Source organism: Nematolebias whitei, chromosome 1 (genome assembly GCF_014905685.2).
Source record: "Nematolebias whitei isolate Nwh7 chromosome 1, NemWhi1, whole genome shotgun sequence".
Lineage (NCBI taxonomy): Eukaryota > Metazoa > Chordata > Actinopteri > Cyprinodontiformes > Rivulidae > Nematolebias > Nematolebias whitei.
The window spans coordinates 51908534-51925296 of NC_056498.1; the positions used below are offsets into that span (position 1 = coordinate 51908534).

General features: G+C 39.8%; 2 protein-coding genes across 2 annotated transcripts in view; both read right to left on the reverse strand.

The window, feature by feature from the left end:
* Window positions 1-5547: 5547 nt before the first annotated feature.
* On the reverse strand, window positions 5548-6392 carry prr18 (proline rich 18). Its single transcript, XM_037678531.1, has one exon. It carries the CDS (start codon window positions 6301-6303, stop codon window positions 5548-5550), a length of 756 nt encoding a protein of 251 aa, XP_037534459.1. The 5' UTR covers window positions 6304-6392.
* A 3367-nt stretch (window positions 6393-9759) lies between these two features.
* Window positions 9760-16763, reverse strand: part of sft2d1 (SFT2 domain containing 1) — a 10517-nt gene continuing 3513 nt past the window's right edge. The window contains exons 4-8 of the mRNA XM_037678539.1: window positions 16280-16361; window positions 15962-15997; window positions 15809-15867; window positions 13167-13196; window positions 9760-10077 (exon numbers count right to left, since the gene is read on the reverse strand). Coding sequence (XP_037534467.1) covers window positions 10038-10077; window positions 13167-13196; window positions 15809-15867; window positions 15962-15997; window positions 16280-16361 — 247 coding nt within the window. The 3' untranslated portion in view covers window positions 9760-10037. The remainder of the gene's footprint in view (window positions 10078-13166; window positions 13197-15808; window positions 15868-15961; window positions 15998-16279; window positions 16362-16763) is intronic.

Below are 16763 nucleotides of genomic sequence, written 5' to 3' on the forward strand. Positions count from 1 at the left end.
TTTTTGTCCAATTTCAGCCTTTTTTCAGGTAATTTCAACTTTATTGTGCTTATTTCTGCTTATTTCAGATTTTTTAAATTTCAGATTGTTTCAGATATTTCAGATTATGCTCCTTTGTGCTTATTTCTGCTAATTTCAGCTTTTTTTTGCTATTTCAGCTACTATTTAGCTGTTTTAAGCTAATTTCAGTTTTTCAGCTAATTCCACATTGTTTTAATCAATCCAACTTTTTTCAGCCTAATTCATCAAAATCATGTTCTACCCACTTCCTTCTAGTAAGTTTAGCTTCTTTCTGCTTGTTTTAGCTACTATTCTGTTGTTTTAGTGAAATTTCAGCTTTTTTCAAGTTTTTTGCGCTCATTTTTCCTTCTTTCAGCTTATTTGGGAAACTTGTTGCTCTTTCTGCTTCCTTCTGCTAATTAAAGCTTTTTTATGCTTCTTTAGCTACTATTCAGCTATTTTAAGATAATTATTGAGCAAAAGGCATTCACACATGTATTTTCGCAGGAAATGCGATTTCTCTAGTTACTATTATTAATATTACTCAAGTGAACGTTACAAACTGTCATTTTATCTACATCACTTCATTACCAGTAGAACCATTTAATTAATGCCACACTTACATCCACATGTTTATAACTCCAGCTGCTAATTCAACACTGCAGACACTTACTCATTTTACCTCATTTATCTATTTTTTTTGCAGCTCTTTTTTTTTAACTGTTCCTTTACAGTACTCCCTCGCTCCTTCGAAGTTCATTTATTGTGGACTTGCTCTATCGCTGTTTTTCAAAATAAGATTGGACATGACACGCACGATCGCCATGGAATTTTTATTTAAAATAAATTGTTTTGAATTATTTAGCACCTGCTGCACGTTTGTGCAGCCCATAGTGCAGGATAAACTTCCTGCTGCAGCTGATCAGCTGATCTCCGTGCAGAGCAGAGAAGTGGGCGTGGTCAAACTGGCAAAGAGCAGAGGAGGCAGGGAGATGAAATCATGACATTCTGTGCTCTTTAAGAGCGTTTATAGTTTAGATATTTTTTTTAGAATTTGCAAGAGTGTGGGAAGGGACTATTTACTACTAGTACTACTATTCCTACTTCGCGGTTTTTCACTTAGCACAGGTCTTCAGGGTACGGATCCCCTACGATAAACGAGGGACTATTGTACGTCGACATGGAGAGGTGCCAAATGTAAATTCATTGTGCACGGTACGATGATAATTAAAAAAAATATATATATTATTATTATTCTGTCTTGTTTCTGGAATTACCATGAACTAATTCAGACCAACACAGTCTCAGTCATGTGACTCACGAGGGAACCTGCCCAAGCGTCAACATACACTGCCTGGCCAAAAAAAAAAAAGTCACCACCTAGATTTAACTGATCCAATAGGTACGAGCCTCCTATTGGATAATTACTGCAAGGGCGATTATCTTTCAGCTGCAACAAGTTATTTAACCCCGACTGCTGCAATGAGTTGCTTCTCATTTCTTAAACAACCATGTTGAAAGACACATCGCATGGTCGTGGAAAAGATGTCAGTCTGTTTGAGAAGGGCATGCGGCCGGAAACAAATATCCTGAATGATCGTGATCAGCGATCACGTAAACGTTTGGTGAAATCAAATGGAAGAAAAACAACAGTAGCGCTCGGGGATATGTTTAATAATGAAAGTAAGAGCATTTCTTTACACACAGTGTGAAGGGAACTCAAGGGATTGTGACTGAACAGCTGTGTAGCCTTAAGAAAACCACTAATCAGTGTGGCTAACTGGAAACAAAGGCTTCAATTTGCTAGGGAGCGTAAAGATTGGACTCTGGAGCAATGGAAGAAGGTCATGTGATCTGATGAGTACAGATTTACTCTGTTCCAGAGTGATGGACGCATCAGGGTAAGAAGAGAGGCAGGTGAAGTGATGCACCCATCACGCCTAGTCATCAATGCAAGATCTTGTTGTAAAATTAATGCAACACTGGATGGAAAGAGATGCGACTTTGCAGAAGCTTATTGAAACAATGTCACAGAGAATGCATCAAAGCTAAAGGCGGTCCAACAAAATATTAGCGTGTGACCTTTTTTTGTTGTTGTTGTTGTTGGCCAGGCGGTGCATGTTGAGTAGGGACAGACTGTGTTGTTCAGACACAAATCTAAAGATGAAAGATTTAAGACTTGTAGTAATCCTTTCAGAGCACGACTGAAATAAATGCAACAACACGTTAAAGGATGAAATCTAGAAAGTTGCTGTTTCTTTTGGCACCTCAGCATCTTCTTTCCTGATAAAAGCAGAAGTATGAAGTTTTGTGAGCGGCTGGATTCTTTGAGGTGATGTTTCCTCCAGGTGGCGCCAGCAGATAAGACAAAAAGAGGACTGTGGTTAAAATGTTGGTCCACCTGATCATGGAGGCAGAAATGCTATTTTTACCCATGTCTTAAAATAATAACTGACTCCATCACCCAGAGAAGCCTGTGCGCTGAGCATTTATTAAACTCCTACATCTGATTCTTTTAGGACTTTATCACACCCATCAAGCATAAAATAAAATGTAACAATTTAAACGGAGTGGGAGTGGAACAACTTGTCTGAAGATTAAAAAAGAAAAAACTTCCTTTTTTCTCTCATCCCTCTGATCTGCCAAGAACATCCTCCCACACAGCGGCCCGATTCTGCTGCAACCTTCCCAAATTTATAAAAAAGGAGCTATAAAATGAACATGCAGGAGGCGTGTGGAGGTTTTTCAGCTGGTTGGACTGAAAACAGGCAGCTCATCAGGAGATGAATTCATTTTGATAGTTTAACAAAATAATCATTTATTAAGTGTTTAACACCCTGAAAGAAACAAACAAGAGGTTCTGCTCGCTGCGATGTAAAACGAACGAGACGAAGAGGTAAAAACAAAACAAAACTGGGATTATATTTAAGTTTTACAACAAATTACCATTAATGAATCGTGTCAAAGTTAATCCCTGCAGTTTAATGGGAGGTGTTTTGTTTATTTATGTATTGCTAATGCAAAATGAATAAAGAATGATGGATGTCACTTTATCATTGTGAGCAATCAAAACCTAAAATCAGACAATTGTTTCACTTTTTAAACATTTTATTCACTTTAACGGCCGTTTTATCAAGTTTACACCCGCTTGTTCTCAGACTCGTTATATGAGCAGAAATCTGACCATACTGACCAAAATGATTTGGTCTCACTGAAAAAGTCGAGATAAAAATCAAGATTTAAATGTGACAAACTAGACATAATAGTTTTACTTTGTTTTTACGCTTTCGCAAACATGCCATCTTTACTTTATTTTAACAATTTCTCTGTTAAAATGAATACTTTCTTGTCCAGATAATTGTTTTACCGACTAAATCAAGGATAGTCAACAAAAGGGGGGCACAGTTTCTGAAAACCAGCAGCTCGGGGGCCGGACATCCAGAGATTAAAGTCATTAAATTTTATCATTAAGTTTATTTTATTCCATTGAATCAAAAATGCAATAAACAGAACCCAAAACCCAAACTCAGAACCCCACCCCCCCCCACCACCCCCAATATATATATTAGTATATTTTTTATGAAGTGGGCCGGATTGAAGTCACCTGCGGGGCATTTCTGGCCCGTGGGCCACCAGTTGAATAGCCCTGAACTAAATATTTTTTTAATGCACCACCCATTTTATGTAGGAAGGGTCAAAGTATGAATTAAAAATTATAAATTGAAGAAGAAAAATGCGCAGCCAGTTGTTTCATGTTCTGTTTTATTCTTTAAAAGAACAGAGTTGGTTGAACGGAGTATCGCAGACAGAAAATAAATCAATTCAACAACTCAAAATATAAAAAAGCGAAGCGTAAAGCGTGAAATAGACATTAAAGGACATTTCATGGGTTTTCACCGGTGAGCCAGAACCTGATCCAGCAGCTTCACTTTCCTGAACTGTTTCCTCGAAAGACAAACTTTGCTTCAGGCTCCGCAGCATCTGGAGGCACATGAACAAGGCTGTGACTCAAACGACACAACTTCCAGTCACTGATCCAGCTCGAATCGTCTCAGGAGAACCAAACGGGCTCCTGGTACTGAAGGGGTCCAAGTCACGCGACAACACATGACAGCATCCTGTGATGCTTCACTTGACTCGCACGAGAAAGTAGAATTTGATCATTTGTTTTACGAAGACGGAATAAAATGTTTTGACGCAGACGAGTGGAACTTTTGTGACAAACGTGAAAATAAAGTTGACTCATATTATTTTACTGTATATGATGAGCCATGGGGAAATACTCTTAAAATTAAAGACGTTTGTGCAGCTCACTTCTATGTAAACCAACCACGTAGGGTTTTTTTTCCACTCGTAAAGACATTTTCTTTTCTTTACCATAAAAACAAGCTTGGAAATGTCACCTGAGTATCTGGTTCTTCTCATGCGTCCTGTCGGTTGCTGGTGTGGGAGACTCCAGTCTTCAGACTGCTTCATGCTGATCTGAGCAAAGTGCTGCTAACTGAGGGAAACTGCAGGAAGCTCCATACAAACATAATTAAAATGGGTCTGTGGGCATGAATGGATGTTGATTTTCTTAATTGCTTTAAACTGGTTTGATGCTTTAAAAAACTATATCTTTAAATCTATTTTTTTACGGTTGCATTTGACTAAATGTGGTTCTGTGACCAACATGTATCTTCCCTGAGTGGTACTTTAATGGTAAAAGGTATGACCAGAGTTAGAAAATTCCTTTTTTGTTTGTTTGTTTGACATCGGAGAGCAGTTTCCTGAAGAGATCCTGCACCTTCAGTTTGTTGAACAGGAAATCTAAGAAGCTTAAACACTAATGCCCAAATGGCCCCAGGTAGAGAGGGAACAAAAGGAACTGGCCACGAGACAAGAAAAAAACTAATAATGTGAGAAAATGTAACTTACAAATCCCGGTTTTAGCTTCAAATAGCTTCAATTTATCAGCTGACAAAACATTTGACAGTAAAAATACAGCATACAGTACGTCAGTGATGACTCCCAACGATTGAACCCTCCTGTTATGAAGAGGGAACAGAAAGAACCCGTTGGAGCTCATGTTCTCCGACACAAAGAACGGTTTGGTGTCCGTCTAATCCAGAGGCACCACTGAAAACAAATCCATGTGCAAAAGGAGGAGAGTTTGACAAGAACAGCAGCATTAGATTGGCATAAAGTTCCTCTCAGACAAGAACCCAAAGACTCATCTCTGCTTTACTGTCTAAAAACAGTGGTTCCCAACCCTGGTCCTTGAGGAACACCATCCTGCATGTTTTAGTTGTTTCTCTGCTACATCTGATCAATGATGTGATTACCAGGGGTACAACCTCAAGTTCTGTAAATCACCCAGTTATTCAAATCAGGTGTGTCAAAAGGGAAACAACTGGCTGGCGTTCCTCAAGGATCAGAGTTGGGAGTGTTTAAGTCCTCACATTCATTTGGAGCAAACTTCTCCTTACTTTTAAGGGAATTCAGATTTAGAGGCAGCGGGCCAACATTTATAGTCCAGTAAGTGTTTATGAGCCAACAGGTCTGCTGTCAGCAGCCTTTAAGGTGCGAAAGTGCCGAAAGTTTGTCCACTTTTCCCAAAGCAGCCGCGCTCTCCACGCCCTTCAGCCACTCCTTACATTTCCTCACCACCGTCTCGTCCACGTCCCCGTCCTCCTCCTCGTACTCCACGTCGTCGTACTTGTGCTGCTCGTTGAGCAGAGAGATCTTCACGATGGCGGTGATGTCCTGCTCCGCGGCCTCGCCTTTGGCGCCGGGCGCGCAGCACTTGGAGCCTCCGTGCGTCTTTTTGGACGGGAAAACGCGCCGGTGCCGAAAGTCCGCGGAGGCGCAGCACTTCTGCTGCTTGGCCATCATCTGCTTCTCCTGGTTCCGTTTTTGGATGACGAGGATGGCTTCCGGGGTGAGGCTGAGCGTGAACTGAAGCTCCTTCCTCTCCTCCTCTTTTCCCTGGAGGTGTCTGGCGGAGTCCATGGAGCTGGAGCGCCGGACTCCTCGGTGTGAATCCTGAGCTTTGGGCACCGACAGCCAGGAGGAGCCTTTTTCCTGAGTCTCTTGTCCAGATGAGGGTTTTTGAGCTGGGCTCTTCTTCTCCAGCTGCGCTTTGCGCCCCAAGTGCCGTAAGTTGGCAGATGCCCAAGAAGTGGGCTGTTTGTCCCTGTCGGAACCGGCAGCTCTGCGGGTTCGTTCAGTCTGTGGGGGCTCCCCTGTGGCTTTCTTCTTCCCAAACAGGTCCCGGCCGGGAGAGGAGATCCTCTGCTGGAGGCTGATCGGAGGAAAAGGCATCTTTTGAAAATGTTTTTGGTCTGAAGGGATCAGGACAGAAAAACCCGCCGTGCGTAAAACGTCATCATCCACCTGAGGAGCCGAGGCGCACCTGCTGTCCACACCGACTGGACTTTAACTACACGCGCACGTCCTGCTGCTTTATGCTGGAGCTGACGAAGAAGGGGGCGTGGTCAAGAGCCGCTCCAAACAAAGACTAGAAAAGACCTGGTGACGTCATTTCATCTATTTTTTTTTCTAGTAACTTCCCAAAGCAGACTCATCAGCCTCTGCTGACACCATCTGCTGCTTCTCCTTCACTCAACACCTACAGACTGTTTCACAAAGAGTCATTTCAAATAAATCACCTGTGCTGGGTGTGATGGTGCTTTTATTGAAATCTCATCTGATTCAAACATGAGTCGTTGAGATGCAGAAGCATCCTTGTTGCTTGTATTTTGAACACAAATAGGTGTGTGCTCAATTTCCTCTCAAACGTGAGTCGTTGCGGCATCTCGCACATCTCATGTTGACAGCTCTCTTCTGACAGAAAACGTGATAATTAAAAAACCATATTCCAGTGGGTTCAATCAAACACTGGAGCAGCCGATCAGGTGGGTAAAGGAATTATGTGCGCGGTGTAGAATACGGTTTTGTGAGTCATTTACACAAAACTAAACTGCGAGTTTCAAAAGGTCACAACTCGCATGATAACGTGTCATTCAGAATTATGTGAAACTGCAACAAAAAATTTGCCTATTTTCTCACATTTTGTCTCAAACTAGCCCAAGACTAAAATGGACTGTTGTCTTCTTAAATCAACTCTGGTCTCATTATGTTCAAAAGTGGCGTAAAGTTAGGCTCATTCAGCTCATCCGTCCTGCCAGTAATAAACCATTTCTCCAAGTTGGGGTTATTTAAAGAACTATCTGCAACAGGTAAGATATTAACTGCTCAGAACTTTTCCATTGGCCCCACTTAAAAGATCTACATTATTGCTTTAACACTTTAAAAACAATATTTATACATCAAACTGTTGAGGGAAGGTTCAGACACATTCTTCATGTAAGGTTCAATAATGACTTGTTTTATTTTAGAGGAAAATCTGAGCAACTGGTATTTGATCATTTTTGCTGATATTTCCTCTTTTTGTCAAACGGTTCTAAAACTGAATTTTGGTCAGTTTCCACTCAGTTTGGACAAAACTGATACTTGGCTGAAAACGTGTTTTTAGACTGACGTCTGCAGATTTCACACTTTTGTTTCCATTTTTCTTTTTACTTCCCAAAGACCTGTTAGTCCACTGCTTCACCCATTTATGGAATGAATAATTTCTTAGCTAAAAACGATGCAGGAAAAACTGGTTCATGCATTTGTCACGTCTAGACTGGACTATTGCAATGGTTTGTAATCTGGGTGTCCAAATACTTCTTTAAAAAGTCTTCAGTCAATCCAAAATGCTGCTGCTTGTCTTAACTGGAGTTACTGGGAGAGATCATATCTCTCCAGTTTTAGCTCCTCTCCATTGGCTCCCTGTCAAATCCAGAATTGAATTAAAAATCTTACTAATTCAATTCAGTTCATTTATACAGCGCCAAGTCACAACAGAAGTCATCTCAGAGCACTGAACAGAAACATTCATATATAACCTACAAAGCTCTCAACAACCTAGCTCCATCTTATATTACAGATCTTAATGTTCCATATTTTTCCCAACAGTGCACTTCGTTCATAGACTGCAGGCTTACTCGTGGTTCCTAGCGTTTTCAAAAGAAGAATGGGAGGAAGATCTTTCAGTTCTCAGGCTCCTCTCTTGTGGAATCAACTTCAAGTTTCTGTCCGTGAGGCTGACACACTGACCAGTTTTAAGACTGGGCTTAAGACTTTTCTTTTTTATAAATCCTATAGTTAGGGTTGGCTTGTTATGCTGCCTTAAGCTTAGACTACTAGAGGACAAATTGACCTCATTTCCTTCAACAAATTGTTAAAAATAAATAATTTTCATTTGATATTATTTCTATCTTAATGTGATTCTTGTCCTGCCATTGTGTATCTGTTCCTAACAAACCCAGCCGGTCGAAGCAGATGGCCGCTTGTCCTGAGTCTGGTTCTGCTAAAGGATTCTTCCTCATGCGGGAGTTTTTTCTTTCCACTGTCACCTTCATGCTTGCTCAAGATGAGAGTTCTGTGATGGAGTTAAACTCAAAGCAGTCTGCTCCTCAGATAAATAATGTTAAATTATTATTTTTATATGTGAATATTTCTTCAGTGCCCTGAGACGACATGTGTTGTGACTTAGCGCTGTATAAATAAACTGAACTGAAGATGTGAACAAAATAAACCAGTGGCACAAATAGTTTTAATCTCTGCAGGAAGATCTAAGCCAAAGGCGTAATTCCAGCGTTTTTTGTGCAGAATCTCTCGTCTCTCGGACATAACGGATTAGACAAACTGGAGGAAACAGACAGGATGCTAACAGATTGCTGGGGTCAGGCCCTCTTTAGCCTCAAACTTCAGAATAATCTAAAAATAGTCGGCAACAGAAAACAAAAAAAAACAAACAATTTCTCTGCCTATTTAAAAGATTTCTCTTTAAGTTTACTCTGACGGATCCGGTAGTTTTTTGTCAATTGAAACGACAGCATCTGTGCTAAACCACTACACAATACTGTTCAAACATCTAATAATGGCATGGGCGTTACACAAGACGGGGACTAAGTCCCTCAGATGAAACCTCGTGTCGTGATTATAATTTCTGCAGCTGAACCAGATCAGAACAAAATAATCAGACCTGCTGGTCCGAGGAATTCCATAAGAATGAAACGCACCTAGGTATGATGTGAACATCTGCTCCACAAATGGGGGGTAGGCAGAGGCAATGCATCCTCCAGAGGAGGTTGTCATGACAACCACATCCTCAAAGGCTACATGCCAAAGCAATGCAGGGGAGGAGATGAAGGCTGGGTTATTAGGTCACGTCCAAATCACAATGCTCAGTAAAGCGTAATTAAGTGGGTCGCTGTTGCATCTGGCAGCAAATCACATTTAAAACGGAGAGGCATATTTAATGTAATTTATTGAGTGTGGGGGGTGTTTCGGTGCGCACTTAAGACTATCAGAACAGACACAAAAGCAGCATTTTTAAGCTCATTAGCTAGAAAATAAAGTCTTAAAAGTGATGCAAGTGATACGTCCCAGAGCATCATCAGACTCAAAGGTAAAAAAAATCAAATCCTTTATACGAGCGTGTAAAATGAACTGAGCTCTGCTGATACACAAATAATGTGCAATAATTATGTTTCTTGCATGAAGCTCCAAGACAGTAAAAAGAAACAGAAGAAAATGAGATTCCACTCACTAAAAATGTAAATTTACACGCGTGTGGCATAAATATAAACAGATGTTTTCATTTTTTTATTAAAGCAAGGCACTTTTGTTGTAAGTTGCTTTGCAAAACAAAGTGAAAGTCATTTCCCTGCACATGAATTGTATAAAATCTTTAGAATACATAGACATTTCTTAAATATATTAGGAATCAAAGACGGACGCTCTCTATTCTCGCAGGGTGCTAGAAGCTGCTTACAGGCGAATAGTTTTAGCTGAAAGTGACGAGTGAGAATTTGCAGTACGACGCAGGCAGAGTCAAAAATGTGAAAGAATGATGCAGAGTCAAAAATGTTCATTTTACAAAGTCTCTGTTCAGACAAATGTTGTAGTTTGCACATCGGGACGAGTCTTCAAGGAAAACTCGAGCTTTAATTCAGGCAGGTTGTGAAGCACTTGATCATTGCGTCCCTGTTAAAACAAACAAAATCACGCAGTTAAAAAATGTTTCTCTTTGGGTAAAAAACCAAAACAACAACAACCAGCGGCTTCTCTGTCCTTTGTTATGATGATCTGGGCGGGGCTTATCATGAATTAGTGAGTGTGTTTTGGCGGGGAAGCACCACACACGCTCAGCGATGGGGGCTCCCTCTTCAAGGTGTGCTGAGGTGAAGGATGACACAATGCCAGCGGTCGCCATGACAACCGCGGATCGCTGCCTGCCTCCTTTAACAGGGCTCGTTCCTGGTGTCAGTGGGTTGCTATGCAGACTTTCACCCCAGCTAGACTCAAAATCCAGCCAAGGAGGTGTAAAAAAATCAAGGTCAAAAGGAGACACAATCCGAAAAGGAGGAGGGGAGGTCAGTGGACTCCTGGTTCTACCCCCAGGTCTAAAAACAAAAGATCTGCCACTCGAACCCTTGATCTTTTTTTATTTTAGTGACCTAATGCCATTTTTCTTAGCCTGAATTAAGCAGCATGAAAAGATGACGAGTCTGAGAAGCTCCAGGATCTGGTGGGAAGTGCTCCTGCAGCAGATGCTGCAGGTTATTAGAGGCAACGAGGTAAAATACATTAAAGGATCAGGTCCAGTGGCCATGTGGCGCCTCGGTCAGTCAGGTCTGTCAGTCTGACCACAGTCAGGGAGGTGAAGGACTTAACTTTGGTGCTTTTTAATGCACCAGTCAGAAGGAGTTCAATAAACGCTGCAGCTCTGAACCAACAGAGAGCCAAGCGACCAAACCCAAACTAAATGAAAAATGGATTAAAATAAGAGGCTTAAGAATAAGAAAAAACAACAACAATTGTGTTTACAAATGTTGCATGAATAATAAAAAAAGGAGTGATGAATTTGTAATTTCTAAGTAAAAACTGGCTGAATTTCTTCAGAGGGATGTTTTTTTTTTTTTGACGAGAGCGTCGTGAAAGCGGGTCTTTGTCTTAGCTTTGTTTTGTTGTTAGCATTGGCGCTGGGGGAGGGGGAGCTCGGGGTGGTTACACGACGTCTCTCAGCTGTCAGGACGGATTATAGGGTCAACCAAAACGCACAAGACACTTAATGGAGGAGCTGGGTGTCGGGGGGGGGCATCTGGACCTCTCACCAAACGAGGTCTAATCCCACTTACAGCTGGACTGACAAAATAACATCACGCCTCCTGCTTTGGCTCCATGAAGGCGCTCAGGTGGAGCAAAATGTAAACACAAACAAATCAAGCCTGGCAAGATCTAATCAAAAATCTGCATCCAGTCTTTCTGCTTTAGAGCTTATCATGAGCTCATTACGTCGAATAAAAAAAGCTGGACTGCAGAAGAAATATTTGATAAATCTGTCTGAAAGAGCATTATTCCACAATAAATCGTTTCAATTTGATATTAGGGGCTAAACAGTGTTAATACCAAGAGAGAAAAAAGAATAAACAGCTGCCATTTGACACATGAGCTCACAGCTGGATTAGAGCCATATGCTGGAAGCAAGCGTTGGTAGGAGGCACATAAAAACATGTTTTCATTGATGGGCCACCGAGCGTTTTCACAGCAGCTCCTTGTCCGTCTGCCACCGGGGGACATCAAGACAAAGAGGAGGACTGAAATTATATGAAGATCCCCCTTTTCACCCCATGTCTTCAAAAAATAACACTAACACGGAATTTAAAATCTTTCAGGTGATATAACATTAAACTAGAAAAATTTAATTTACTGCAAAAATGCAGTGTGAATGTGTAGTGCTGAAAAACAGCTGAAATGAGCTAAAACCACGCTGAAATGTAGCTGATATGAAAGAACAAGGTTAAGTTAGCAGAAGAAAGCAGAAATAACACATATTTGCTGAATCTGGTTTAAAGCAGCAGAAATTAGCACAGAAATTAGCTAAAAAGCTGAAATTAGCAAAAAATTACTGAAAAAAATCAGAAAGAAGCTTAAATTACCAGAAGGAAGTGGGAAGAGCACATTTTAGCTGAATTAGTCTGAAAAAGGTTAAAAGGAGTGCAAAAAAGGTGGAATTAGCTGAAAAAGCTAAAATTAGCATACAATTAGCTAAACAGTATCTGAAATAACTTAAACTAGCATGAATAAGCTGAAAGGAGCATAAGCTGAAAAGGCATAAAGAGGTTAATTAGGCTAAAAGTTGCAAAAAAATACCACAAAAAACTTGAATTTATCAGAAAACGGCTGAAATTAGCTAAAAAAATGCTAATAAAGCAGCTGAAAAGGTAGAACAAGCTTAAATTAGCATAAGAAAGCAGAAAGAACATGTTTGCCCAATTAGGCTTAAAGAAGCAGAAATGAGCACAAAGTGGAAATTGTCTGAAAAAGCTGAAATAAGAAAAAAAAATCTGAAAAGTAGCTAAAAAAAAACAGAAAGAAGCTGAAATTACAAAAAGGAAGTGGAGAGGGAACAACTTTTTTTCTGAATTAGGATGAAGAAAGTTTAAATGAGTGCAAAAAATGTGGAATTAGCCCAAAAAAGCTAGATTAGCATAAAAACAGCCAAATAGTAGCTGAAATAGCAGAAAAAGCTGAAACTTGCATAAATAAGCTGAATGGAGCATAACAAGCTAAAATTAGGAGAAAGAAGTTAGAAGAAACAAAAATGTTGTAGTTAGCAGAAAGAATTGAAAAGCATCAAAACAGGTAAAAATAAACAGCTGAAATTAGCTGAAAGTAGCTGAATTTTTTTTATTTGCACAAGGAAGCTGAAAGAAGATGAAGCAGAACAAAACATGAGAGGAGCAGTAAAAGTTTGTAAACAGATCTAAAGATTTGAAGGATGTAAAATGAGCTTAATTTGTTTTCTACGAAGAGAAAAGTGGCAGAAAAGGCTAAATCTTCCAAAAAGCTAAAGTTGCACCAACACCAAAAGTCACAGCAGAATTGTCCTGAAAGAGCTGAATGTTTTGATTGATTTGTTGAAAGAGTTTGAAAACTGCAGGATGAGAATGGTGCTGAAAATCGTACATAAGAAAAATGGATCACAATAGTGTGAATGCTTCATAAACATTCACACAATAACATAAACAGTAGATCAGTACAGACCAAGCATTTATTGTGTTTTATCTTACCTGGCAAATGGAATGTAGGAGATGCTATACCTGAAAAACAGCAAAACAAAACCAAAAAAGATTAGGACAAATCCAGATTAAGAGAATTAATCATGGCTTTACATTAAGTCCAGTTTTCTGTCATCTATAAATAGAGTAATAGGTAGTTACGGAGGGATTAGTCATGAATTAAAATTTCATAATCTCGTTTTCATATTTAGCTTTCCAGTCATGTTAGGAGCAGAAAGCCGATTTCTTTTAACTGAATTTCTAGAATGTTTACAAAAATATTTATCTGCATTTTAAAGGGTTGTATAGATGAAAAAAAACTGGGAAAGGACTAAACAATAAATAACGATATGGATCAGAATATGTAATTGATTGCAATTTTTTTGTAAGTTTTACCGTATGTTGGTATTTATATGGAATATGACCAAAAGTAAACAAACGCTGAACTTTTCAGTATTGATTTGGGAAAGACTTGGGGAAACAAAAACTGTATGTGAACTGATGAAGCTGAAGATTAAACCTTTAATATACAGTATGAGGAATCCAACACTGTAGCTGAATGATTAACCACAGCTGAAGCACATCATGACCGAAAGAAATCGTCATGTGTTTTGGATAAATAATTAACAATCGTCACAGATATTAAACCAGAAAGTCCAATGGATGTTGTCAAACTTCCTGATGAGCGTCTCGGTCGTTCGGTAACTTCAGCCCCGCAGACCGGACTCGGTCCACTTGTGTGAGGACAACACCTTACGACAGAAACACCCTCCCACGGACGTCTGAGCGTTTGTGTGGGAGTTCACTCTGCCCCAAATCTTTTGAGGCTGAGCTAGAAACGTGTGACTCGTCGTTGCCACGGTGATGCTTGTGAGAACCACGGCAGAGCCAAAATGAACGGTGTGGGTTATAGGCTGAAGCGGTCCGGTCCACTCCTCCGTCCGAGTTGTTGGGGGTCACGTGTGGTCATAAAGTGAAATTCTTTCATTAGTCTCTGGTAAATATGTTACAAGTCCCAACACGTTATTCAAAAGGTCGTATTGTTCCTTAAGTTTAATGGCGCTTCCCCTCACTTTGTACTGTCAGAGTAGGTTCGAACTTCGTCTTTGACTTCCAAGGTTTTGTGAATAAACACAAAGGAAATCAAGTTAAATTCTTAAAACGTTTAAAAGATTGAAGCAATTCAGTCAGTTCAGAACTGGGACCGGTTCTTTTTGTTTAAAAGTGAGAGGCAACTGTTGGGAGACCAGTTGGTGACTCGTGTCGTGGGAAAAAAAAAAAGAAGAAGAAGAGTTTTCTGTTGCAGCTTCACTGAATTCTGAGTCGTGATCAACGAGCCATGTGGTCACGTTCTGAGCAAATTAAAAACTGACCTATTTCTTCGTGCACGGCGATCAAAACCGCATTCTTGGGTGTGCAGATTATTCTGTTGCCAACCTCCGCTCATTTTGTACCCACCCTGGCAGCCGCCTCCACGTTTACAATTTAACCTAGTGGAGTTGACGTTTGAAAAGGCGACGGTCAGATTTAGACCGTTTTTTTTTTTTATGTGGTTTTTAGACCTGGACATGTCGATGGATACAAAAGTCAAAACACAGCTTTGGTGCTTTTCAGATGGGTTAGAGACACCCACCATGACCTGAGAGAAAAGTTGTTGCACAATTTACTTTTTTAAACGTTTGAAACACCGCTCACTTCTGCCACTCACGAGAGGAAGTTAAGTTGACTCAACAAACTGACTCTGCAAAAGTTGCGAGACACCCTCAAGACCCTCTAATGAACTCTGTGTTGCTCGTTGCCCTTATTCACCAAAGCACTGACTTCAGCCTTGTCTGTTGCTCAGCCAGAACGATGGAGACTAAACTGACCAACTTGTCGTGCGCGCCACTTAAAAAAATTCAAGTCAGACTAGCATCGTTGCTTCATTTTAGATTAAACAAAACAGGAAGTGTGTGCTTCGTCTCTTTTTAAATTTCAATATCCTCAGTTAGGTTGTGAATTGGTCGAGGTTAACAACAACCGCCACCGGTGCTGTTGACAAACAGGGTGCCGGTGGAAATTGTGCTATTGTTCGCCGAAGACCACGAGGAGGGAAACATGGAGGTAGTTGAAGTGAGGACAGAGGACGCAAAGGACAGAGATGGAGGAGGATGACTCACTGTGGCGACCCCTGAAAAGAAAAAAGCTGAAAGAAGAAGAACAAGAAAAACAAAAACAGAACAAGAAAGAGAACAAGAAAAACGAGAACAAGAACAGCAAGAAGAACGAGAACATGAAGAGAACAAGAACAACAAGAAAGAAGAACAAGAATGAAAACAACAAGAATAACACAAACAAGAAGAGAACAATAAGAACACAAACAACAAGAACAAGAAGAACGAGAACAATAAGAACAACATGAACAAGAACAATGCGAAAAACAAGAACGAGAAGGATGGTTGTGAATGCTGGGTGGTGTACTGTATCAACATGTACTTATATTTACGGTTCCATTTGTTTATAATTCCTGTCGAGGGTTTTATTGTGACCAGTTGCTCATTATATGATGGCAGCTGTGTAATTTACATAAGTGCCAGAGCTTTGACAAAAAGTCAGCGAAGCTGGAGCAAAGTTCTCGAGTATCGTGTTGCGCTTCAGCCAGAGTGCAGACTTACCAAGCCATCGCCAAAAACTGCAGAATACAGAAGATGATAGCTAATCCATTTTTTTTCCACTGAAAAAAAAAAAACAACAAAAAACAGTCAAATTTTCTAGAATATAAAAGAAATGTAAACCAGTATGTAGCTCTGAATCTACTGTATTCTTACCCAAAATGCTGCACAAAGTGTTAAGACGAGGCAGAGCTGGCAGAGGGAGAACACAACAGTTACTAAGAAACATGTTACTTTCTTTTTCATTTAGAAAGTATCTTATTGAATCCAAATTTAATGTCAAGCATTGATGACAATGTATGGTCAAACGGTCATTTTAAGTTATTTTATTGTCAGTTCTTAAAGATCAAACTGTGACGTCAAGAACCTTTAACTGAACACGACTTATATTTAAAGAGTTACAACGAAAAGGTTTAAAATACAGAGAAATAAAAAGGTTAGACTAAAGGAAACAACAGTAAACGTTATATTTACCAGCATAACGATGGTGGCTATCAATCTCGTTGGCTCAAACATGCGCTTCAGCTGCTTTAATGGCCCCATCAAGAAACATGTGCTTTATTTAAAAATAAAAATTAAAAGTTACTCTTTGTTCAATTCATCATTTACAATTCAAACAACTAATTCAGTTCAAGTTACATCAAGTTTAACCAAGTTTGTTGCTTTATAACTGCTGCACCAAAACCTTTATTCACTTTCTGCAGTCAAAAACTATTTATACTAAAGTATGAATAAACGATCATTTTGTCTTTATTGGTAAAGAGACAAACCAAAAAAAAAAAATGCAGAAACACCAGTTAGTGATCTAGATAGTCCTTTATATTCAACAAAATAATTTCCTTGGGTATGAGCGTTCGATTTCCTATAATAAAGACAAGTTTCCATAATGAGACCACATAAACAGGTTAAATACACACACACACACACACACACACACACACACACACACACACACACA

Excerpts from the sequence above, each read along its gene's own strand:
- prr18 (XM_037678531.1), bottom strand. The coding sequence starts at position 6,303 with ATGCCTTTTCCTCCGATCAGCCTCCAGCAGAGGATCTCCTCTCCCGGC.